The sequence below is a fragment of the Fistularia commersonii genome, chromosome 3, assembly GCF_037954325.1.
Source record: "Fistularia commersonii isolate RoL2024-O1a breed Wild chromosome 3, RoL_Fcom_v1.0, whole genome shotgun sequence".
Classification (NCBI taxonomy): domain Eukaryota; kingdom Metazoa; phylum Chordata; class Actinopteri; order Syngnathiformes; family Fistulariidae; genus Fistularia; species Fistularia commersonii.
Genome location: NC_141286.1, coordinates 15,097,668 through 15,124,359, shown reverse-complemented (window position 1 = coordinate 15,124,359; position 26,692 = coordinate 15,097,668). Strand labels below are relative to the sequence as shown.

At 42.5% G+C, this 26,692-nt stretch overlaps 1 protein-coding gene across 4 annotated transcripts in view; it reads left to right on the top strand.

Moving 5' to 3' along the window:
* large2 (LARGE xylosyl- and glucuronyltransferase 2) overlaps nucleotides 1–26,454 on the top strand; it is a 93,038-nt gene extending 66,584 nt beyond the window's left edge. For all 4 annotated transcript variants that reach the window (XM_086143781.1, XM_086143783.1, XM_086143782.1 and 1 more), the window contains 13 exons: nucleotides 2,468–2,757; nucleotides 6,902–6,984; nucleotides 10,831–10,954; nucleotides 12,641–12,812; nucleotides 13,168–13,272; nucleotides 13,366–13,478; nucleotides 14,833–14,958; nucleotides 15,868–16,023; nucleotides 16,228–16,391; nucleotides 17,825–18,103; nucleotides 18,310–18,456; nucleotides 22,040–22,235; nucleotides 22,815–26,454. In XM_086143781.1, coding sequence (XP_085999907.1) covers nucleotides 2,468–2,757; nucleotides 6,902–6,984; nucleotides 10,831–10,954; nucleotides 12,641–12,812; nucleotides 13,168–13,272; nucleotides 13,366–13,478; nucleotides 14,833–14,958; nucleotides 15,868–16,023; nucleotides 16,228–16,391; nucleotides 17,825–18,103; nucleotides 18,310–18,456; nucleotides 22,040–22,235; nucleotides 22,815–23,012 — 2,153 coding nt within the window. In that variant the 3' untranslated portion in view covers nucleotides 23,013–26,454. The remainder of the gene's footprint in view (nucleotides 1–2,467; nucleotides 2,758–6,901; nucleotides 6,985–10,830; nucleotides 10,955–12,640; nucleotides 12,813–13,167; nucleotides 13,273–13,365; nucleotides 13,479–14,832; nucleotides 14,959–15,867; nucleotides 16,024–16,227; nucleotides 16,392–17,824; nucleotides 18,104–18,309; nucleotides 18,457–22,039; nucleotides 22,236–22,814) is intronic.
* The last annotated feature ends 238 nt before the right edge of the window (nucleotides 26,455–26,692 follow it).

Sequence of the window (26,692 nt, the reverse complement as noted above, 5' to 3'; positions counted from 1 at the left end):
AAAGTCCAGAAAATCTTAATGTTTGATTTTTAAAGAATCTATTTGCAAATAATGGTGGAAAATAAGTATTTGGTCACCTACAAACAAGCAAGATTTCTGTCTCTCACAGACCCGTAACTCCAGGAATGTTCGGTTGCAAAGACGATTGCTCTACCTCCTACACCACGCCGCTCTTCCTCTATTGCTTTGGACCGGATCTTCACAGACCTGTTGCTGGCTGCCTGCTGCTTTACCAGTGTGTAGGCTGTATCCAGGAGTACCAGATTATGGTCCGAGTTGCCCAGAGGGCGGGGCGGGGAAGAGCTGTATGCATTCCTCGCGTTGGCTTACAGGAGGTCAAGGGTTTAATTCCCTCTCATAGCACAGTCCACATATTGAGTGAAGGTGGAGAAAAGGTGATCGCCGAGTGGATGAGGTTGCTGCGGCGGAGAAACACAGACGGAGAAACATAGAAGAGCACCAGGATGGAGTGTAAAAAGGAGGGGGGGAGTCCTACCACCATGAGCTCCACATTGGGGGTACACACAGAGACTTTCACGGTGATATGATAAGTGGTTGCACCATTTCTTGTGCTCTCCTCCTCTCTTCTTGCTGGTCTGTGGATATCAGCGTGAAGCCAGGCAGATCGGTGGTGCTGTCCGGTATGGCCTCCCTGTAGCCAGATCTCTGTGAAGCACAGCAAGCTACATTCCCTGTAGACATGATGGCTGTCAACGAAGGCTGCCAGTTTGCCGGATTTGTTGGCAAGCGATCTCACATTCCCCATGATGACCGAGGGCAGGAAGGGTTTGCATCTCCTGTTCCTCTCAGTCCTCTCAGTCTCACTTCGCACTGGCTTTCCTCCCCCAGCTGTTGCTCCTCCATAGCTCCTCTAGGATGCGCACTTCAGGGGGTCCAGCTCCTTTAATCAGTATAGAAGTTTCTCCCAGGTGTATTTTATCATTTTCCTCAGTTTTGGCAAACAGAAACAGTCTATAGTCCCACACACGAAAGACAAGTGGACAGGTTAAATAACTACCTCAAGAAAATAAAGAGTTAGCATAAAAGATACTTTGCAGTCACTCATCTCATCAGATGAAGTCTACAAGTATTCACTACAACCATTTCCATCCTTTTTGCAAAGTCTACCACCATCTGTCCCTCTATCCTGCGTACCAAACCTGCCTATCACTTCTTCATCACCTCTATTGCCTGCACCAAAATGTCCATTGAAGTCTGCACCAATTACCACTCTCTCATCTCTCATCTGGGGATATTCTGCGTTACGTCATCTAACTCATTCCAGAACTTCTCCTTCTCTTCAAACTCACATCCCACCTGCGAGGCATAGCCACTAAAAACATTGAGCATCACGCCTTCATTTTCAACTTCAAGTCTATCCGATATTGTTTTCACCTCCAGAACATTCCTCACAAACTCCTCCTTCAAGGTAACGCCTACCCCATTTCTCTTCCTGTCAGAACCATGATAGTAGAACTTAAAACCTGCTCCTAAGCTTCTAGCCTTACTACTTTTCCATTTGGTCTCCTGAACACACAGTATATCCACCCTCCTTCTCTGTATCATGTCAACCAACTCTGCCTTTTCTTGTCATCGTCCCAATATTTAAAGTCCCTATGCTCAGTCCCAGATTCTTGCCTTTCCTCCTCTCTCTCTGCTTCCGAACACACCATCCTCCTCTGCTTCTTAGACCAACAGTAGCCCAATTTCCGCTGGTACCCTGTAGGTTACTGGCACCAATGGCAAGCGTTGAGATTTCTAGGTTTGATTCATATATTTGGTTTTGGCACAAGTTTTACGCTAGATGCCCTTACCGACACAACCCTCTGAATTTATCCCAGCTTGGGACCAGCTCAGGGAGACACTGGCCTGTGGCCCCTGAGGCTGCATTATTACATGATATGTGTGTATGATTTTATAAAACAAATATATATGTTCTGCAGCTTAAAAATGGTATGATACAAAACAAATCACTGAATAATATTTACAGGTATATTAGTCAGCTAAAAATGATTTGGATAGTTTAAATTATGAAATTATTCAAGCCAAGCGGGCCTATGTCTGTCACTGTGTCTCTACCCCTTCCATCTAAGAATGTAATTTACATCACAATAAAGTTCAACATTTAGCGGAGATTTCCCTCAGGCCTGAGCAGAAAGTAGGAGATGAACGAAATGAGAGTGGATATTAGTTACATTCATTTTAGTGCATTCGCACGTGCACACACACGCACACATTTGGATTTAAACAAGTGAAGGATGTCTCCTAACACAAAGCCTGGGTGGAACAACGATAGAATGTAAATCACAACAACACGAAGCGTCTCCAAATATGTGTGCTGTGAATGCCACAGAGGGGTCAAGTCAAGGTTACTGACTTGGTGACCCTGTGATACTGAGTATGTGAATGCTGTAGTATGTAACTGCTATGTCACTACAGGACTAAACGTCATGATGTCTCTCCTCAGATGGCCGGTCTCTTCTCCTAGCACCCTGTCTGGCAGACACGCCGGCGTCTCGCGTCCTGGAGCGGGCCGTCCTGGAGTCACGCGTTCGAGAGGTGGAGGAAGAGAACAGGCAGATCCGGCTACAACTTAGCCAATCACAGGGCACCGCCGCTCAACTGCCAGACGGTAACTACGGAAACCAGCAGTGGGGAGCCTCAGCAGACACAGGGCCGGAGGATGGGGACAACACAGCGGAGGAGAAGAACAACCACACCGAGTGTCCCAGATCCCCCACCGTGCAGAAGTGTGAGGTCAGAGTTTAGCTATGTGACACAGACTTCACAAGGATGCTAGTATTCTGTTGTATTCGTACCAGTAATAGCTACGCAACATGGAAGTGCCGAGCTATTCCTGAAGGAACACACACACACAGACACATACACACAAACACATGACAGCCAGTAGTGTGTATATAGTAATCTTTCTACACAGCTCTGTTACTCTTCTTCATGACCATGTAAAAGCACGTTTAATTCCAGCACCGCCACTTGCTCTTTCACAAGCACTTGAATAAAAAATGTTCTCTTTTCACACATCAGGCAGCAGCAGCAGCTACTGTATAAGCAGAGTATGGACTTTTTATTTTATTTTTTTGCTCCACATACTCAGCGCGCTGAGTTTACTAGTGTGTGACAGCATCTCAGTCCGCCTCTCGATCCAAGCAGCTAGGTAGCGGAGGGGAGAGTCGTCGCTTCAGCTAAGTGAGATGGGCTGACAAGATGGCTTAGCATGTGTGTGTATGTGTGTGTGTGTGCGCATGCACATGTACATGTGGGTTAATTTAATTTTATGTGGCAGTCATTGGTTTTGCACTTTCTCTCTGATCAACCACACTTCATCAAGCTTAATTTAAAGAGCAAGTCTCACTGTGATTTATCCAGTGTGTGTATGTGTGTATGATATGAAGTGAGATGTGAAGGACACTGCACAGCTGAAAAACAGAAATGATGGGGTTGATAACAAATCAAGAAAAGAAAAAAAGGAACTCTTGTATGACATTTAAGATTCGAGTCATTCAGTACACAATAGAATAGATGTTCAATGTTTAGAAAAGATGACCAAGATAATTTTTTTTTTTTTTTTTTATTACAAAACTGCATAGTTGACAATACAGTTTATGCATATTTATAAGAAAATTAAGACCTCGCCCCAATCAGGAGCTGGAAGCAGCATCATCATCAACAATGCTCCTTTTTTTACTCCATGGAGTTTGCAAATGTCTTAATGAAATTAATAATTTCTGCAAATAACATGATAACACACCTCTGTGACAATAATGAAGACGCAGATAGAGACGGTTAGAATTTGCCACAGGAAAGTATTTTCCATTGTGTTTACCACAAACATGCCACCGGAGTTCAGCCTATTGAAGCAGTTTGGGCAAACTAATCGATGAAAGGCAACAGTGGCGGTGAAGGTGGGAGCCTGACAGCAACGCAAATCTGAGGGAACACGTTTGCTCTTTGATGTGATTTCCAGCCTTTGAGCTCTAACTTTTCAAAGACTTCACCACTGAAAAGCCGGTGAAGGAAATTCATAAATATTTTAGGAGCACCCGCCCCCCCCCCCCCCAAAAAAAATCACAGTGTCGCGGCCTTAGCCGTCCTGGTGTGAAGTTTTTTGGCTTTCACACCTGCCCGAATATAATTGTCTTTATTTCACATCTATCATTAACAGGCTTATAGCAATTGACTCCCAGTATTAAGTCTCAATTACCCATGTGTGGCCCCTGGAACCCGCTAAGGAAATAGTTCTGTTCATTCAGCCAGCGACCAGCGCTTCTTGTATTTGGCTGGCATGTGATGCCCCAGCCAGAGGGATGATTGACAGGCAGGGTGGAAATACAAGAGACCACTAGAACCCGCCGTAATTCTTGGAAAGAATTTCAATGCCAATGCAAAATAAATAATACATTGAATCTGACTTACGCTGCAGATTTTGATTATAATAATAGACATTGAATATAAAAAGGGGTTTTGCATTATAGCAAAGTTCTAGCTGAAATAATATTTTTGTGAAAGAAGGAATTATGAGGGAAAAATAACAAAACCTTCATTTTTCTTTATCCCAGAAAAGCCTTGAAAGCCTTAAAAACTGCAGACATATATAGTACTAAATACATTTTTGTATTTAGTCAACCACCAATTGTGCAGGTTCTCCCTCTTAAAAAGATGAGAGAGACCTGTAATTTTCACCATATGTACCCTTCATCTATGAAACAGAATGAAAAATAAGTCCTAAAAATCACATTGTCTAATTTTTAAAGAATTTATTCTCAAATTATGGTGGAAAATAAGTATTTGGTCCAGAGCAAAAGTTAATCTCAGCACTTGTTATACACCCTTTGTTGGCAATGACAGAGGTCAAACATTTTCTGTAAGCCTTCACAAGGATTCACACACTGTTGCTAGTATTTTGGCCCATCCCTCCATGCAGATCTCCTCTAGAGCAGTGATGTTTGTGGTTCTGTTGCTTGGCAACACGGACTTTTAACTTCCTCCAAAGATTTTCTATGGGGTTAAGATCTGGAGACTGGCTAGGCCAGTATAGGACCTTGAAATGCTTCTTACAAAGCTACTCCTTCGTTGCCTAGGCGGTGTGTTTGGGATCATTGTCATACTGAAAGACCAAGCCACGTTTCATTATCAATGCCCTTGCTGATGGAAGGAAGTTTTCATTCAAAAAATCACGCTACATGGCCCCGCTCCTTCTTTCCTTTACACGGCTCAGTCGTCCTGGTCCCGTTGCAGAAAAAAAGGGCCCAAAGCATTATTTTTCCAACGCCATGCTTCACAGTAGGTATGGTGTTATTTGGACCCAGCTCAGCACTCTTTCCTCTCCAAACACAACGAGATAAGTTTTTACCAAAAAGTTCTACTTTGGTTTCATCTGACCATAGGACATTCTCCCAGTCTTCTTCTGGATCATCCAAATGCTCTCTAGCAAACTTCAGATGGACCTGGACATGTACTGGCTTATGAAGGGGGGACACATCCAGCACTGCAGGATTAGAATCTCTGGCAGCGTAGTGTGCTACAGATGGTAGCCTTTGTTACTTTGGTCCCAGCTCTCTGCAGGTCATTCACTAGGTCCCCCCGTGTGCTACTGGGATTTTTGCTCACTGTTCTTGTGATCATTTGACCCCACGGGGTGAGATCTTGCGTGGAGCCCCAGATCGAAGGAGATTATCTTGTATGTCTTCCATTTTCTAATATTTGCTCCCACAGTTGAGTTCTTCACACCAAGCTGTTCACCTATTGCAGATTCAGTCTTCCCAGCCTGGTGCAGGTCTCCAATTTTGCTTCTGGTGTCCTTTGACAGCTCTGTGGTCTTGGCCATAGTGGAGTCTTTTATACTGATAACCAGTTCAAACTGGTGCCATTAATACAGGTAACGCATAGAGGATAGAAAAGCCTCTTAAAAAAGAAGTTACAGGTCTTTGAGAGACAGAAATCTAACTTGTGTGTAGGTAACCAAATACTTATTTTACCGAGGAATTTACCAATTAAATCATTAAAATGTGATTTCCTGGATTCTTTCCCCCATTCTGTCTTTCACGGGTGAAGTATACCCATGGTAAAAATTACAGGCCTCTCTCATCTTTTTGGTGGCTGACAGAATAACTTTTGCCTTCTGTATATGTCTCTACCGTTACAGCCTGTATAATCAAAAACGTGCAGGATTTTACATTACATTTTTACATTACATTACCGTCATTTAGCAGACGCTTTTATCCAAAGCGACGTACAAAAATTGCAGTTCAATAACCGAAGATCCAAAGTGCCATTAGTCGTTATTCAGAAGTCACCACTCTACCAAATAGCCATCTCAAAACCATATACATACCTACATACAATCATTTCTTTGTTTTTTGTTTTTTTTCTGGAGGTGGGGGGGCCAAGTGCAATTAGGGGGGTAGAGCGTGGTGAAGAGCTCACGGTGGAAGATGGGCAGCGACCCCGCTCTTCTGACCTTTTCCGGGAGTTTGTTCCACCACTGAGGAGCCAAGACCGAGAAGAACCGAGACCGGTTCGATCGGCAGCCAGGGGCTCTTAGTGATAGGGTGGACGGTCGCCGAGAGGTGGCAGATCGGAGGGGATGGGTAGGGAAATGTGGCTTGACCATATCCTGACTATATGACGGGGCTGTCCCATTATCTGCCCAATATGCGAGCACCAGGGTCTTGAGCTTAATGCGGGCGGCTACCGGGCTACAGGCTACTGGCTCCCCTAAGAAGTTAAAGCCCGCAATTCAACAAAAGGCCAGTCAGCTTGTTGCACTGAATTGTAGAGGAATTTGTATTTTCCCTGCTCAATGTCGCTGTATCTTTAAAAGATCACATCAGTTTATTTTTTTCCTCATATTTGATCATTCTGCTTTTGTTTATATCCGCAGCTGATTCACATCGCATGCGTTTGTGCAGGACACAATGCCAGCAGAGACGTGGTCACGCTGGTCAAGTCTGTCCTCTTTCACAGGTGAGTCACCTCATACTTGTTTTCCTCATCACCTCATTCAGGGATTTTCTGATTTCTCTCAGACATTAAAAAGTTTGCCTGGAAGAATGAAACCTGTTGGCGAGGACTTTTTGAGGGTGATAGACAAACCCTGTACCCCGATGCGTTTTCTCCTATTTGTGAAATGAAATATTCATCAACTGGCTCCATGAGCAGGTTTAGGGCAGATCTTCTAGTCCAATCCAATTCTAAGATGCTAAGTAGATTAGAGTATTATACAAACATAATCTGTTTTTCACTGTTGCACTGTGAGGATGCAACTCTGCCTCGCCCCTGACCGTCATGGTTCATTCAAGGCTCATGTGTTGCAGAATTGAAATGTCGGTACCTCAAACTGCTCCATACCCTTTTTATGATGAATAAAAAAAGGATAAAATCTGTTTCAGATGAAGTTTCTTTGAATGCACCGCCAGTTTGCATCTTCTTCCCCTGTCTGCATCGGTTCCTCCACTTTTCTCCTTAAGTCCAAAAACATGTGTGAGGTTCATTTGACAACCTCAACAAGCCAGATGTGTGAATGAGAGGGTGAAAGGTTGTCTTTATATGTAGTCCTGCGATCGACCGACAACCGGACCAGGGTGAACCCCACCTATCACCCAGTGACAGCTGGGCTAGGCTCCAGCCCTCCCCAACTTTAAACCCTTAGTACAGGACAAGCATAATTTATTATGAAACAATCATAATCTTTATATTTCAGTTGCAAGTAAATCTGATTTTTAAATCAAATGCTTGTTTGTGTGCGTGTGTGTGTGCGTGTGTGTGTGTGTGTGTGTGTGTGTGTGTGTGTGGTGTGTGTTTGTAAGCGATCACCTGCTTGAGTAAAGTGAGTTTAGGCTTAAGACTGTAGAAAATGCAAGTGAAGCATTTTAAGCCATTAGAAATGGTTCAAAATCCCCCTGATACTATTAAATCCATCTGCATTCATGCTGTCTCACTCAGTCACGTCTGCATTACTGTGGCTTTCAGCTAGAAGAAGATGTCAGGTGGCATCCAATTTTCAGAGGGTGTTTCAGCCCTGAACCACAACGCCCTCCAGTCGGTGGAATGGCAATGATGCAAGTCATTGCCCATCTCTTCCTGACCCCCACCTCAACTCCTCTCTCGTATTCCAGAGCCAACAAGATGGTTTTTCTTCTGCCTCCCCAAGGCACGACTGTGGCCTTCTTCTCTTTTCCTACTATTCCCAGAGCTGTGAGCGCCATCCTGGTGATAGCCAGGTCTGCCGTCCTTTGCACTGCTCAATGAGTTCCTGATACTTGATGGCTTTCTTCTCATAAGCGTCCTCATAGCCGCCTTCCAGAAGGAAAATCAGTTCAGTCAGTTCATCTGGCCTCAGCGATATTTGTACAACCTGGGGGACGAGTAGTCTCCTTCCCAGGTTTCTCATCCCCCAGGATTGTGCTTCATGGAAGAGACTATTCTTGGGAGCTGGTGGTTTTTTCCCCCCTCTCTAACAAACTGAATGAGTTTGCCTCGTAATGATCTGACGCATCTGTTGCTCCCGCTCTATTATATCAGCTAGTGCACAGAGAACCTTTAACGGCACCATCTGTATCTCCCCTGGCAGAGCTGTTTTGCATCCCACCCGTATGCGTGCCATTTTCCCACTCCCTTCACATAGCCTACACAGTGCTTCGTCCCTCATTCTCCATCTGTGAGGTCTATTGGTGATGAAAGGGTCTCCATGCTGAAAGCCGCAGGAAAGATGTGAAAGGACTCAAGTCTCCAGATTTTAGGCCACGTTATTGTCCTCTTCGGCAAGTCCTACTTTATCCAGGCTCCTTGTGTTCTGAGTTCAACGACCCTAGACCTGCGCCATCTGTCCTTCAGGTGTCGGACCTTGGCTCGGATCATGTCTCTCTTTTTCCTTGGGTCTGTTTTGTCCCTCTGCTGGAAGTGGGCGGATGTGAGTCCTTGACTCCCTATACATGGGTTCTCAATGATGTTCTTCAGTTTCAGTGCGCTTTCAGCTTGTGCGACTGACGTCTCAGCTTCCTATTTGTATGCTACCCTTTTTACCTTTTCATCAGCGGAGTCTTGGCACATCATCACGACCATGCACTTTGTCACCTTGAACTCTTCAACCACTGCTGATAGTGGAAGTTGTAACTGGCCAGACCTGATGCATAGCACTACTGATGTGAAGCTTGGTGGGATTCCAAGTCACTTGCAAAGATATTTATTCGCTCCCTTCCCAACTCCTTCCACTGCTGTCACAAGTAATTTGTAGACTTTCAGTAGCCACATGAGTCTCAGTAGCTGACAGTGCTGGAAGAGCCAGGCCTTGAACTTTCCTTGCAATCCTGACCACTCAATCATACTCAGCCATTCTTCAGCTTGTTTCTCCATCCTGGAAACATCTTATCTGTCAGTCAGAGATGGATCCCATCGTTTTCCTAGGAACTTGATTGGGTTTTCCTCAATCGATGATATTGTTTCCCCCTGTACTTGCAGCTATTATTTGCATGTAATCTTGTATCTTTTAAGGAATAAAAAAAATGGGCCAGGGAGTCTCTCTGTCATCTGGCTCATAATTGTGGCCAGTTTCCTCTTCACTTCTACCTGTGAGGAGATTCAGGTAACAAAGGCCTAAGAAGGTCCTTGAACCCTGGACCCACCCGACCCTCAGCATGTGTGGGTTTCTCATTATATATGATTTTCCTATAACTATCCAACTTGTTATTGACAAAGTTCCCATTCAAACACCAAGGGGATCAGAGTTGTGGACGCCCCCTTTCACCTAAGCATTGGTTCCAGATTCAAACCTCTTGTCTTGGCTGGAACTCCTCACAGGCGATAAAGGCTGAAGAGGCCTCTGGGATGGGGGTGAAATCAAACATATCCGGTTGCCATGTCAACATTTACCATATAGTTCCGTGCCACATGTAGATATAATATGAAAAAGTGACCGAGAGCCAACTTGAGGATCCATAAAATTTATATGTTTCGAATTCAATCTACAACACAGCAACAATTAGATAACCTAGTTCGTGTCAGTTCATAAAATTAAAAAAATTATTTACTCATTTAAAAGGCTCTAATTTTTTGTTTTTTATTTCAGTTGTAAGTCAAAAGTCACAAAAGCTCTTTTTCTTCCTTTAAGTTATTTGATTTTTTCTTAATATATTTTCTTTGTTCCCACAGGCTGTAATCACTGAATTACTTCAGACCAATAACAAGAGTCATCTTTTTTCTTCGTTCTATTAAGCTGTTCTTATCGGAGAAATTACCAGGGAATTGTGTTGAAATATTAAAATCCATTTTAACACCGCTTCAACTGTCTTCCTTCTTTAACATAATAATAATATAATTATTGACGACTGCGTCGATTGTTCACAGCGTCCTGCCTACCCCCTGCCTGGACATATATCAGCCTCCATCATTTGTCACAACTTTTATTTGCCTTCAACATTATTATATAGAGGAATATGACAGCACCAATATATGTTGCAATTTGTTCAAATTTGTGCAAAGTACTGCTATGGTCCAAAAAAAGATTTTGTCATGCGTATTTGAAATGTGAGCGTCTAATTAGCGTTAGAAATAATCGAAATGCCATTGCATCCTTCCACTGACATCCCGATGTGACCAATCATTATATCCCAATATGAATGTCACATTGACACTTCCACCACTTATTTACTTAGACCCGATGCCACTGTGTCACCAAATGTAGTTTTCCTGTCCGAAACAAATTTTCAAGTGGAAGTTACTGATGATGGTGGAATAAAAAAAAAATTGAAATAAAAAAATGAAGTATTATAAGTCCCCCTGTATCCTCACTTTCCGCTCCCTGAATCTTCTCAGGAGAAACCCTCTTCACTTTCATTTCATCACGGACACTGTAGCCAACCGGATCCTGAGCTCCCTCTTCCAGTCCTGGATGGTTCCTTCGGTCCAGGTCAGCTTCTACGATGCTGACGAGCTCAAGGTAAACAAAAAACATAAAAACATAAAACAGCAAAGTTTATTTAGAGTGCATTATAACACATACACTACAACAACCATATTTAACCTATGTGACTGTAGGACTCCAGACACTGATTTCTACTGACACAGATTGTTTGGATGAAGAGCCAAATATAAACCTGCCATAAATTGGGTTTCATCATTCATTTACACCTAACCAATAATCTATGGAGTCAATCCTGATATTGGTTTGTAAATAAACACACTGAGCTTGTTATTATTACATGGGATTAATTTAATTTACACCAACTAATGGCAACACTATCATGATCACGTAGCTCGAGAAAATGTCTGTTGATGCATAATAATTGTGATTATTATTATTTTTATTACTATTATTGGTAGTCGTAGTTGTAGTCGTCGCAGTAATATTTTTACAACAATCGTCACCATCCATATTATTATTGTTATTACTATTGTCATTATTATATTAGTATTAGTGCACTGTTATTGATTTACAGAATTATCACCAGCTTGACTGATTTTATTTGACACATCTAAGTTTATGAGGTTTAAACCTAAGTTCATTTCAGTGAAGACATGATATAATTGTCGAGTTGTCGAAGAGGATTCTATCTGTTCGAGGGAAAAAGCTTCGTAGCTCGAGCAGGTCCTCTCTGAAAGAGTAATTGCCATCATTCAATGAATTGGTTCATCCAGTTATGCAGTAATTGGTTTTCATGTCTGTGGAGGTTCTCAGTCATCCAGGGCATGGTGAATTCTTGTCAAAATCTTCTTGTCAAGAAGATTTCTAAAAAAATAATTGCTTTCAATTTCCCTTGCCAACACCACCACCACCCTAGTACTTACTGTGTTATTGCCTGACCGTTTCAGTCCAAACAATCCTTAAATATAACAAAAGTGAAGTTGGGTTAAGAGTCTCAAAGATAAGGAACGGTGCCACAAATGAGGAAAATTACAGGTAAGACACAGCAAAAAAATGTGTGTAACTTTCCTCTGGGACACTTCCCGGATAAAAAAATCTAAACAAACACAGGTGTTGTCGACCATTTTTTCAACCTGAGATGAATTCTGCTCCGTTTCTTTTTTTTGTTTTTTGTTTGGGGGGGGTTGACATATAATCAAAAAGTGCAATCACTCTTAAATACCCCTCTCCCCAAATCACCTGGGCACAAAGGCAAAACCTCTTATTCATTTCTCACAAATCGGTCACACCGACAGTAATGCAAAGAATGAGAGCGTGGCTCTGCATGGTGCAGGCATGGGTCTGTGTGTGTGTGTGTGTGTGTGTGTGTGTGTGTGTATGTCATCAGCCCGCATCCTTCACATTGCGATGATCTCCTCCTTCGCTTTCTTTGTACAAAAAGAATGAGCGCTTTGTGCCGTCAGATGTTTCAACCTGCCCTGGCTTTCCTCACTTTCCATTAACTCACATTAAACCAAAGAAAGCAGACGAGACTCTAAGCCGATTATATTTGCAGATGATGCACTTATGCAGATCCAATTACACTGAATCAAGAGAATTAATTAACACACACTGCAAATTCAAAGGAGAAACACAGTGAGCTTTTGCCAAAATGTGCTGAGTGCAGCTTTGTGATAACCCATGTTAAGAATTCCACTCATACACGGCAATCGCTGCTGAATAATCCCATCAGACCGTTTTTGTTTTACTTTCTGGCTCCAGTCTGAGGTGTCCTGGATCCCCAACAAGCACTACTCAGGTATTTATGGCTTGATGAAGCTCACGCTAACCAAAGCCCTGCCCGCTGACCTGTCAAAGGTCATCGTCCTGGACACAGACATCACCTTTGCCACGGACATCGCGGAGCTCTGGGGAATCTTTAGGAAATTCACTGGTAAGGGATTTCCAATTTGTTTTGTTTTCAGCACAATTATAGAAAATTACCAGTAATCATTCACTCTTTACCTTTTAGCATTTTGACACTTTATGTCTTTATATTTTTTAAACACGTTCTGTTTTGCAAGATCTTTGTTTGTGTAAAAATTAACATTACATCAATTCCGTAGTAAACCATCCTCTTCACATTATTTTTTTGTTTTATTAGAATTACCTCTGTTTTACAGCTAATGTAAATTATTCCCTGGGCCAATGTTTAGAACCTGGCCTCAGCAGTGATATTCAGCTATAAAAAATAAATAATCTAATAGTAAATAACATTTTTTTTATCTTGTTTTGATCATTGATGGCAGACAAACAGGTGATCGGCCTTGTGGAGAACCAAAGTGACTGGTACCTGGGCAACTTGTGGAAAAACCATAAACCCTGGCCTGCACTGGGACGAGGCTTCAACACAGGTGCTGCACTCTGGAGACGAGCCAGCAGCCGAGCAGATCCACATTCAGTGACGAGGAGGAGACATTTACACAACTCCCCTTATTTTGTTACAGGTGTCATCCTTCTCTATCTGGATCGACTGCGGCGAATGGGTTGGGAGCAGATGTGGCGGCTGACAGCAGAGCGAGAGCTGATGAACATGCTCAGCACATCGCTGGCAGATCAGGTGAGGGATACCTGCTCCAGCCTGAGGACAATGCCACTGATCCATAATCAGAAAGTGTATGGATTGAAGTAGACAATTGAATAGCATGAGCAAATGCCAGATTTTCACAGAAGTTCATGGTTCATCCCATTTAGGTCATCAACCTTGATTAACTTGTGACAAACTTCTAGTCCTCTGCAAGTTAAATCAATAATGATATACTTAATAACATGACTTTATTGGAACGTGACCTAAATAAAAGTGAGACTCCTCACTTAAAACTACTACATTGAGTTTTTTTGGTTAGTCACATCATGTTTTTTTTTGGTCTTTGAAGAACATCTGCTTTTTTGGCTTCGCTTGTGTAAGCCTCCTTCTTATAGCTGTAAAGTGAATTCAACATGTGGACAGACAGAACTGCAGTCAAAGTATCTCAAGGTTAGGGGACAAAATCAAGGGGGTGGGGCAAAAGATTAATATATTTTGGTTTTATATATATATGTGGAAAATTAATGACTGTTCCTCACTTCCTGAAAGAGGGTTGCCAGTGCGCATATATAAAGAGAGAATAGAAAGCATATCCCACTATAATCATGGTATCGATATATAAATAGGTGGACATCTTTTTCTCTTCATAAGGGAGTGGTTGGTGCATTGGAGTATGTATAAGCATCATGTTATCATGCCAGATGAGGCCGAGATGGAGATCCAGTTCAAACGGAAATGTAATTAATGAAATGATCAAGTGTCCCGGATCAGACTTTGCTTTTCCCCGGATTGGTAAACTTTCTGGGTGCATTAAAAATACAAGCCTAATCCTGCAGTTTTTAATCCTATTTTTCTTTCCCGCAACTATTTTTTGCCGGGGAATGAACTTAACAATCTCCTGTCTGTCTCCTTTTGTTGTTTCTCTTCCAAAGATAAAAAGAAAAAGAAAGAAAAACGCTTCACTATTTTCTCCAGAAACACATGAAAAAACATCATTTTTTTCCCTGCCTTTGATCTGTAAGGCATCCTTTCCCTGCATGGCTTTTATTCTCTTTACACTCAAACCACCGCCAGTTTGTCTGCTTGTTGAGCTTTCTCCTTGATTGTATTTTTAAAAGACATACCACAGCCTGTCGGCCAGCGGCTGCTCTTTGTCGACTCACCCGTGAATCAAAGCTGTGGTTAGTCAAGGGATCGACAACAAAATCGGAATCTGGCTCGTCTTTTTCAATGGTCTGCATTTTCAAACGGGACAAAACTATGATGTTAAAGGTTTGCGTCACCTTGAAAAACACTTCAGTCAATTATCTCTGCATATTCATGACTGGGAGACGGCCTCTTACCCATTTTCACATTGTGTTATCAAATCTGTCTGTCATCCGTCCAGGACATCTTTAACGCCTTCATCAAGCAGAACCCCGTCCTGGTTCATCAGCTGCCCTGCTTCTGGAACGTCCAATTGTCAGACCACACTCGCTCCGAGCTGTGTTACACAGAGGTGTCTGACCTCAAGGTATGCTCCTCTGCTAAAGCCCCAATGCCAACGGAGACATGAATGAAACTGTAAAGTTTCTAGATAATCTGTTGGTTTGTTTGGTCCGTCCCTGTTTGGGCAGAAAATTGAGACTGTGATTGTCATGCCTGTGTGGTATCATGTCAAATTATTGCAGTGATTGCGACCTAACCTGTAAAGTCAGCGAAGAAAAAAAAACTTCAAGGATACCTTCGATCTGCTAGATGGATATTTGGCTTCGTAGAATTTAAATTTTATTGGCTATGTAGCAGATGCTATAACTACACTTCCTGTCATTAAAACAGTATTGCATGCTAACTCTGATCTGTGACAACTAAATTTTTGGTACAATAAATTATTAATCACCATTGTGCAGGAGGAAGTCCATTTTTTTTTTTTTTGAACATTTATTAGAACAGGTTCTTTAACAGAGTCACACACATTCTTACAAAACCTCATAACAAGATACACATTATACAATATTCTTTATAGGTCACTTATTTCCTCACTAGCAAGCGAAAAATAAAATGAAACAAAAAAAAAAAAAAAAAACATCTAACTCAGTCAAATAGAGATAATATCTTCAGCTCTCCAAATATTTTTTAATTGGTGCCCATTTATCAAGATATAGGTCTGTCTGAAGTCGTAAGTTTGCTGTTATGCGTTCCATGCAGTTTACATCCTTAAGCCTCCGATGCCACTGGTCCAGGGTAGGTGGGTGGGGGCCAGGAAGTCCATTTTTTGAATGGACTGTGCAAGAAAACTGGAGTAGTTCAGTGTTCATTACAATGTTTTATCTGCTGTAGTGTAATGCACTGCAGTGTTTACCAATCAGAATACCCCAGCCAATCAGAATCAAACAGTTTGAGAGCAAGAGATACTGTGACATAACACACTGGCTGTTTTTAGGTGATCCACTGGAACTCTCCAAAGAAGCTGCGCGTGAAGAACAAACATGTGGAGTTTTTCAGGAACCTCTACCTGACCTTTCTCGAGTACGACGGGAACCTGCTGCGGCGGGAACTGTTTGGTTGCCCGAGTCAGGCAAGTCCAGAGAGTGTTCAGGTAAGCACAAACCATAGCCAGCGCAGTTTTATGGTTTTAGTACGTGCAGCGCACACAACCTAAAGTGCAATCATCTAAAAGTGCTACAAAAAATCCATTATGATATAATGCTATTTCATTCAGTCAATTTATAAGCAGTTCATTGTAACATGTAATACAACCCCTGAGATGTTGACTTGATGAACGCTATGTCGACCTAATCAGCTCCAGGCGGCTTTGGAGGATCTGGACGAAGACGACCAGTGCTACGATTTTCGCCGTGAGCGTTTGACTGTCCACAGAGTCCACCTCTACTTCCTGCAGTATGAGTACACACCGACCACAGATGACACCGATGTCACGCTGGTTGCCCAGCTCTCCATGGACAGGTCAATACCTATAACACTTTTCAGTTTCAGATCAGATGGTTTCTATTCATTTCTATGAATTTTAGACCTGAAAGATCTGTATCCTTTCGGCTTCGGCTCAATGATGACCATGTTTTTCTTGAACCGCCACGGCGCAGTCGATCTCTTGGCAACCTTACTCCTCACTGTTGAAATAACAACTCTCACAAAACACTTAAAAATCACCTTTCCTAAAGAAAGAGAAGGACAATTGAAAGACACCTGATGGCACATTCAATTCTAGGACACCACAATCTGTTGAGAGAATTGCGGTCCTTGATGATTGAACCTTTTTGTTTCTTCACATTGTTTGTGTTTTCAAAGAGGTTTTCCCAAAATCAAAGTAGAAGCCAGTAGACACAGACAATGCTCAGGCGAGTACGGGAGAGGTGTAATAGCTAACGACCTTAGAGAAATGTTATGGAAATACATTTTCAATCTATTTCTCTATGGAGACTGGAGCCTTCCGCATCACATTCATATTAAGGTCAGTGTATGATACACTCCGACTTCGCCAAACTTCCACAAATGGGGCGCCCATTGTGCAAACTCTACTGGGAGAGGGGTACCATGGCACACATCCTGTTGGGGTATAAAATAGCACTTCCCCAAGGAAGATACAGGTGGCGCCATGAAAAGGTGGTCATGACACTCACTGACACCCTGGAGCAGGAGAGACGCAAGAAACGCCAACCATATGGGAGCAATACCATCAATCAAGTTTGTAAGGGAGGGACAAAAGCCACCAATCACAGCAACAACAAGAGGCAATCTGCTGCAAAAAGATGAATCATGGGAAATTAAGGTAGACCTGCGGGTAAGACTGCAGTCCCCCCAGGTTGTCCAGGCAAACCTGAGGCCAGATGCGGTACTGTGGTCTGAAGAGGCAAAGAAGATCATTCTCTTTGAACTTACAATCCCATGGGAAGAGGGTTGTGAGCAGGCATTTGAGAGAAAGAGCGCCAAATACCAGGATCTCTTGCATGACTGCAAGGGGAAAAGGTGGCAGGCATGGCTCTTCCCAGTCGAGGTCGAATGTAGAGGATTCCCTGCCCAGTCAGTGTGGAGAATGCTCACAGCAATTGGGGTAACGGGAATGGAGAGAAAGACGGCAGCTCACAGGATGGGGGAGGGAGCAGGTTATGGAGCAGGAGAGAGGAGCTTAGCTGGAAGCCAGGCGGAGTTGATGGGCAGTGATTTGGCCACCACTGCTCACCCACCAATATTGAGGGTGTTGTTCAGGGTTGAATCACCCACTGATCGTTGGATACTGCCTAATGACATCAACTCTCCCTGGCCAAGGTACATTCACTAAAAGTTGATAAAGGAGAAGCAGCTTTGAATGTAATCGTAATCAAGACAGCCATTTACCCTCAGTTTGTAGATGATCTGAGATGTCGTTCCATTGCCCACAGGCTGCAGATGCTGGAGGCCATCTGCAAGCACTGGGAGGGGCCAATCAGTCTGGCACTCTACATGTCTGACGCTGAGGCCCAGCAGTTCCTGCGCTATGCTCAGGCCTCGGAGGTCCTGAAGAACCGCAAGAATGTTGGCTATCACATAGTGTACAAGGAGGGTCAGTTCTATCCTGTCAACCTAGTGAGGAACATAGCATTGAAAAATGCCAACACGCCGTACGTGTTCCTGACCGACGTGGACTTCCTTCCGATGTATGGCCTCTACGATTACCTCAGGTATAAAGATGCAATATTTCCAACTTCGCTGTTTAACTGTCAGATTTACTGAGTGATAAACTTTTGAAAATAATATCTGCATGCTTTCTGGATTAGGTAAGGTGGTAGGTTGCATTACTTGATACATTTGTTATATCTTGATACATTTGTGCACCAGCCATTTTGAATTGTCCAACTGATCCGTCCTCATGTTTTCCTCTGCGCAGACGATCCGTGGTGCAGCTGGACATGGCTCACACCAAGAAGGCTCTCGTCGTGCCGGCTTTCGAGACCCTCCGATATCGCCTGTCCTTTCCAAAATCCAAAGCAGAGCTCCTCTCCATGCTGGACATGGGGACTCTTTATACCTTCAGGTAGAATGATGGGAATCCAACACAACCTGTAGAAAAAGCTCCCTGGCCTCAATCCTATTCCAGAACGGATGCATTACTCACAGACATAGCAACAAAAACCTTCCACTTCTGCATTACACTTGGATATCACACTTTAGACATGCACAAATCATCGCTGAAAGGAAGTGCTGTTTTTCACTTTGTTATGGTAAACAAAAGTCTCTTTTGTTTGAAAGTGTTGTTTGGGCACAGATTAATTCCTACTATCGGTTTGATGACACTGTTTGTCACACAGTAAGTCAGCCACTTTCTCCACTTTGAAAATAATCCAGTCGTCAAAAAATAACTGATATTTATTTTTTACAAGTGTAATCCACCTAAAGACCACTAGGAGTACTATACAGATGGAGTCATTCAATAGAATGAATGAAGAAAGGAAGGAAGCTTATGTGCAGGAAGAAGTCAGTTTTATTAAGTTATTATTCAGATAAAATTGTGCATTCATATGTTGATTTTTGAAAAAAAAAACAAAAAAAAAAAACAATGGAGATGACAAGAATGGACAATCTAACAAGAAAGCAAAATAAGTGTAACCGGTCTGCTGTGGCTGCAACTACCCAGAGGAAATACGAAGTATTACACCTACTCCCCACCCATAAAACCTTTTTGGGAATTCACTCGTCACAAAACGTAGCTAGATAATAATGGCAAGTGTTATTCACTACATAGCCGGAGGAACCAACTCACAAGGGCTGTTTCACTACACACCAAGCAGGAGCCAACTCAAGAGTCGTTCACTGCACACCAACAGTAGCCTTGTCACAAAGACTATTCACTGCACCGTAAGCAGGAGCCACAGCATAGACCAAACCAAATATAGAAATAAGAAGACAGAGAAATAAACACAATTATGAAGTGGTGGTGGTTTCCCAATATAGCTGGAGCTCCAGGACAGGATTGCGAGTGCCTGATGGCCTACAGATTTACACAAACGAAACATCAGGTTGAGGGTTTTAGGTGTTTAACCTCGAAATAATGGTGGGAAAAACACAGTGGTTACACTAACTGTCTTGCCTTTAGCTTTCTGTCCAAGTCAGCGCTCTGATAACTCTGTCTTGGCGTACTGTTTTGTCACCGCCAGGACAATTAAGTTGCATAGGATCTTGCCTTTGGGTGTTTGCCTTGTGAATGCAGTTTTAAAAGAACAAAGAGGAATCCTGTGCTGTGAGTTACCGGTGTCACTGTCAAATACGTCATGTATGCGTCATGTCAAATGACTATAAGGCTACGTAAAATTAAAGGGCCAGCGTTTCCCGTCACATTTCCCCCCTACTTTTAAAGAGCACCATCTTGGTGGCAGCTAAATCCATGATCTGAAATACTGACGAGGAGAAGCTAAAAATATCGAACTTTGGTGCCCGCCCCCTGGTGTTGGGTTGCTGACTGTGGCAACCAATAGGGGTTTGAATGCTGGCCTGCTCGTGTTGGATATCGAGAGTCTTCCAGGGAGCTGCTTCGACTCGATGCTGGTTCTTGTTCCATGTCAAGGGGAGCCTGGGCAGCGACATCTTCATCTGTGGGTGGCAACTGATTCTCTTGAACGACCTCTGCACTAGCGCAACTGGTGGGAATTGGTGGATGGTCCCCGATCTCACCTTGGGGTTCTGTATGATGAGGCAGCAGCACAGTTTGGTCACTGGGTACTCATTGTAGCCACATGGTCTCCTCCGCCTCGTCCTTGTCATTTGCAAGTCTCTCCTTCTCATTCCTCTGGTTACATGCTGACAGGCCCAATTGCATCTCCCAAGGTGGCTCCACTTGGGCAGATATTACTTTCATCTCAGAGTGGTGGATGTTCTTATCAGGGCCCAGTCCATCTTCTGGAGTAATGTGGAACACAAGCCCTCTATCGTCATAGCATTTCATGATCTTATATACCCTTGACTCCCAGTAGTCCCAGTAGTCCTTATGTCGGCCCAAGGGCCGGCTTTTCCTGTATACTCTTGGGTCGGCGGGAACGGGCAGTAGAGGGGAACCATGCCATCCTCGGGATGCTGCGGTAGCTTCCAAGTGACTCTTGGCACTAGAATAAACTTCAGCCAAATGATCTGCATGTGCTGTGACCCAATCTTCAGGGGGAACAGTTACCGGGTCTTCCCTCACTAGGCCTAGCAAAACGTCCAATGGAAGTTAAGGCTTTTGGCCAAACATAAACTCATAGGGGGAATGGCTGGTGGACTGTTGGACAGTGATGTTGTAAGCAAAAAGCAGGTGCGCCAGTGCTTTAGGCTACTTTCTCTTCTGGTCAGGTGGAATAGTGCGCAGGAGCTCATGGAGTGTTCTATTAAAGTGCGCACACTGCCCATTTCGCTGTGGATGATACAGGATGGTCCTACTTTCTTATATCCCATCCAGTCTTCACGGTTGTTTCAATAATTCCCCCTCAAAAGCTCGCCCCTGGTCTGAATGAATCCATTTGGATACTCTAAAGTAGTAAAACCATTTTTCAGTGAGGATCTTGACCACTGTCTCTGCTTGCTGGTTCAAGTTGGGATAGGCTTGTGTGAGCTTGGGAAAGACGTTGGCTATAATCAGAACATACTCATGTCCATCACTTACTTTGTCCATTAAGGTGAGCTCAATGGCAATGACTTCCAGGGGTCTGGAGACCAAGAGTTGCCCATAGAAGTTACGCACAGTTGGAACTACCCCCAAGGCCAAGAGACAGCGGTCGCACTGTTTACACCATTGCTCAATTTGCCGCACTAATTCTGTTTTTCTTTCGACCCCTTGATGACCATGATCATTATGCAGACTGGTCCAGACCTCTTTGCACAGTGTGTTCAGTACAAACAGCTGCAGCGTTGCGTCTCGTGCTGGTGGCATTTGCAGCTATCAGTGTCCCGTCATGTCACATGACCATAAGGCTACCAAAAAATTAAAAAGCCAGTGTTTCCGTCACATAAATTCCGACATCTTTTCTTTTTAATTCTTATGGCTATAATTTTATCATATTTTGCCAACAGTGTCAAACAATGAAGAACTGTAGAAATGGAGGAAGACAGTAAAAGCTAACTGTGGTCACTGCACCACAGGCTTAACAATAGACGCCCTGCTAACATGTTTATAAAAACTATCTTTATAGAATTAAATGTTCCGTGCTATCGGTCAAGACAGCGGGCTGCTCTTATTAGCTCAGATCTGTCCAAGGTTTCTGTTTCAGTAAAAGATCTTTTTTTCTTTTTTTTCACTTTTGCCATGTGCTTGCTCATTGGGGAATGTTTGGTTTCTGCAGTAAAGAGTGTGGTCCAGACTTGAGAACGTGTCATGAGACATTTCTGTACTTTATATTATCATCATCATCATCATCAACTTTATAAAATAAGTCTGTCTTGACTTGACATGATATATTAAAAGTTTGAAGTGATGGCATGAAAGGCCGACCTACAGAGAAGTAAGTACAGTAGCAGTGAAGTGAATAGCACCGAGCCATTTTCACGATTGTCACATCCGCCGTAGAATTTTCAATGGCACCCTAATGAGTAATTACCATATTTGAATGTGTCTGGTCCAGACTGAAATCTGTTTTTTTTTGGCTCTTCAGGTACCATGTGTGGCCTAAAGGTCATGCCCCTACCAACTATGCCAAATGGCGAACAGCCACTACACCATTTAAAGTTGAATGGGAGCCGGACTTTGAACCTTATGTTGTGGTGAGACGGGACTGCCCGGAGTACGATCAGCGATTTGTGGGCTTCGGCTGGAACAAGGTGTCCCATATAATGGAGCTTGATGCACAGGTACTGAACGGGGACATTCACGGCAGCTCAGGGGTCTTTTATGTTCAATGTTATATAAGTATACCCATATTGACACAGCCTTCCGTCTGTCCTCTATGTGAACTTCATGCGTAATTCTTCATGGTTTCTGCAAGTTTTCAGACACGTAGCTAAATGCAGCAAACAGACTAGTGCCGCTGGAAGTGGCAGGGGCAGTGTTGGCCAGTATACTCAAGTGTGACCAGCTAACGAATCAGAGGCTGAGAAAACAAAAAGGCATACGTGGTATAAACATGGTATAACCAGCAAAATAAATATTCTGACCACATGCTGCCATGTAGTTAATGGTGGCATGGACCACTGGCTTCTACTGGGCAGCCTCTTTTTGATTCTCTGTCCTATATTGTACATATTCACCAGCTCCCCACCAGTCCCCATGCTTGCTTCTGTCTGAAATGGGACGCAGAACTTTTGGAAGTTAACTCTGAACTGCCCTCCAGTGGATGTATTGCTAAGCAACATAAACCATGCATGGGAAATATGTGGAAATAGGACCGAGAGAGAACGTCTTGTGTTAAATGAGCTTGTTTTCCTTCACAGGAGTACGACCTTACAGTCCTCCCAAACGCTTTTATGATCCACATGCCCCACGCTCCCAGCTTTGACATCTCAAAGTTCCGCTCCAGCTCCAGCTACCGCAACTGCCTAAACACACTGAAGGACGAGTTCCACCAGGATCTGTCCAGGAAGTATGGATCAGCTGCTCTCAAGTACCTCACTGCCCAGAGGAACATGTAGACGGTGGCTGTTTGGACATCTCCTTATGGCGGGCTCGGTCACAGCCTGTTTCTACACCACACGCAAAATCTGACGGAGAAGCTTTACAGCCCGCTTCGTGAACATTATTGGGCTCACGTGCATTACTTTACCAGTCGACGCCTCAAGTTGACAAAAGACAGGACGGACACTGAAAAGGAAAGGGCCAGGGCTAATGTTCGTGACCAGGACTGGCTGGGTGGACGGACTGTGAATACTGATTGGACTAGCTTTAAGGCCAGAAAAATTAACATTTTATTATCATTTGTTCTGACAATCAGGGCTGTTTCAAAGAGACATCGTCTGCCCGCTCGGATATGTGGACACAGAACCAGGAGACCTGTGCTATTCTTTTTTTTTTTCTTGATGGGGGGTGGATCTATATTTAAAAATGAATAGCAAGGCCAGTCGAACTGAAAAAGATTTAAGCCTTACCACTTTCCATAGTATTTACTAAGATATTTAATGATATTTTCACTTTTTTGCAGTGTAAATAAGAACCAATGAACCAATATTGTTTTTGAATATGACTTTACATAAGAATCCTTTTATTTTTCTGTTTACCTGTTTTCACGTCTTCAAAAGAACCCATGTTTCACTTGAATTTATTCAAAATGCGTGAGTGCCTGTGTTGCACTCACATGGGTGCGCATGTGTGAATGTGTGTGCGTATGTTTACGTGTGTGTGAGAGAGAGTGAGAGACACCCAGCTGCATTGCATCATATGGCAAACCTTCAGCATGTCATTTATGCTTTTGTCACACAGCATATTTGCTTGCATGGAAAAAGCTGCACCACATGTTCATGATAGATAAGAAATAATCATTTCCACACTCATCCATTATCAGTACTGATAAATCATTACCGATTGGGACCAAGTCACACATGACAAGATGACACCTGACAGATAGATGCAAATTGACACTGAGGGAAGCTCAGAAAGTGAGTGAAGGGCTGGGGGGTTTTATTTTTAGTTTCTTTATTGTAACTTATTTTTAGCTATCGCACCTACAATGTGTCAATTTCACTGGATATATGTGTCTCCTACTGATCTCCTACTTAACCCGTCCACCTACATGCATTAGTTTCTTAGAGTCCAATAGGAATCATATGAAGTCAAGTTTATTTCTTTTTCCTACCTTTTTTTTTTAATCATTTTCAGACCTGGAATTTTCCACCTTTATTCTAACCAAGAGTACTACACTGAAGTAATATTGGGTCCAACCTGAAAAATATATCCTACAGTCTTTTCAAAGAACTGTTGAAGAGGATATTGGGAGATCCATCGGCAGAAATGATGCAAGGAATGATTTAGCTTCCTTTAGCTTCATATTTTTCATGGAGCTCGCCACTATTATCACAGATTTATAAACATTTAGTAAATGAAATGGTTATTTGCCACGGCAGAAAACAAGAGTGATCTGAAGATGAGTTTCAATCCAACACGCATTTTCCACCACGCACATGAAAAAGCGCACAAAAAACCCCACTCAATGTAAAAAGACTTTCTCCAAATCTTTACATAACCCTTTCCTGAAAATGGGAGATAGTGGGAGATTATTTTGTGTTTTAGATTAGACATAGACAACATTCACAGATGAATCAATTTTAAACAATCATGGTTTAATTTCAACAAATCAGTTTTAGATGTATTCAACATTTGCTGTAGATTGTAGACAGCTATCATAAAGCAGTTCTATATTTTATAACCCTGTTATTTTAGTATCAGTGTACTAGCATTTTGATTTACTGTCTCATGCTCAACCAAAATATTGTATGATTTATAATCTGAATGAGTCAGCTCCCTCATTACTGAGCGTGGTAACTATCAACATCAAAAGGTAATATTCCCTGAAATGAAATCAATGCGAAATAGTCAAGATTTATGCTTGTGACATGAGATGTTCATCATCAGACCCGTGCTGTCCCTCAGCCCTAGGTTCCTAAAAGGTATCATTCCCATCATCATCCTGATCCTCAGGACTATGATTTTATCAAATGAACATATCAAGAACCCTTTACTTTCAAAAAAAGTTTTGCAAACACTTCAGCATTTCAGTAAATACCGCACATACCCCAAATCTCTTGTTTTCCCATGAAAATCAATTGGCTGTTCCCATTGGTGTAACCCAACATCCATATTTGGAACCACCACTACAGAAAAAGATTTTAAAAATGCTTTAAAATGCAATATATCGAAATAAATAAATGGTCAAAAACCTTAAGACCACTCTTATAACTTGGTGACAGACAAAGCGTGACCAGGTCTGTCATTTATTTAACCAATTTCAAGTCAGTTACACTTTCAATGGACCTTTGACATTTCCATACCTGGTTTTATCTTAAAGCCAAATAAATTGTATTCTAAATGCCTGTAACCTTGATTGATTGATGATGATGATGATGATGACAATGATGATAATTACAATGACAACAATGGTGAGTTACTGTTTCGCGTCTCAGCAATTAACACTGAGTGTAAAAAATGAAAACCCAAAACATGATATACTATGCTAGTTTGAGATGACCCATTCGAACAATCACACACAGGGAACAAATATCTACCTGCAGAAGATTTTATAAGTTCCGGTAAGAAGCGACCACACCTCTGCCAGGTAGCCAAATGACAAGTGTGAACAATAATGATCTTTTGATTTGGAAGGATTTAAGCAAAGTACATGATGTGTGAAGTCAGTGAACAGACGTGGCAGCCTCATCTGAAAACGTCTATCTCCTTGACTTGTTTTCCTACTGATATCATCACCATTCTTGGATAAATTTGGCAAATATTATCTATTTGTGTCATAACTAAATTCAAAAATCCAAAATTTCCTCACATACATTTGAGTGTTTTGTCGCAACTTCTCACCGATCATCATAATGTTTGTGTCATTTCCATCACTGAAGAACTAACTTACTTTGAACTCTAGCCTTTGCTTAAAAAAAAAAAACAACAAAAAAAATTAAATTAATGTCTTCTGTCCCCTTTTAAACTCAATTTGGTTTACGATGGCGTCCATCTTTCCCAGAGCTTGATTTTATTGCCTCGATCTCTCTTTGCATTTAGATGAAAAAAAAAAAAAAGCGAGCGCAGATGAATTGATTCAAGTCCAGAATTATTCCTGAAATAAAGTGGATGACGCAAAGCGCTGAATGCTGGGTGGCGAATGACAGGTTTCTGTGACGGCTGCTTTGTCAGAGTGGACGGGCCCCTCCTCCCCTGCCCTCCCCCCACTGCCACCCGCGCCACCTCCATTGACTCGCTGTTGACTGTGGTAAATGCTAGTGCCTTTGCTGTATTGTAAACCTGGATATTGATTGTACTGACAGGCCTGGGGATAGTCAGGCACTCTATTTATTATTGTTGAATCAAATCAATCATATTTTTCTATGTAAGTGCTTTAAATAAATTTGCCCATTTTTAATGTGTTTGTCCAGGGTATTTTCTCTTTCAGTGCTGGGCAGAAGAAAACACAAAGACTACAGTGATCTAATTGAACGAGGCCATGTTTGCTTACTTATGACTTTGGTGTTTTGTCTTCATATTATAGAGTAAAAGCTCTTACAGCGTATCAAGAAATGCATGAATTGTTGACTCAAGTCTCCCAGTTGTGGGAAACTCCAGTCAACATTTTTGGCTGAATAACCATTTCCCCACATAG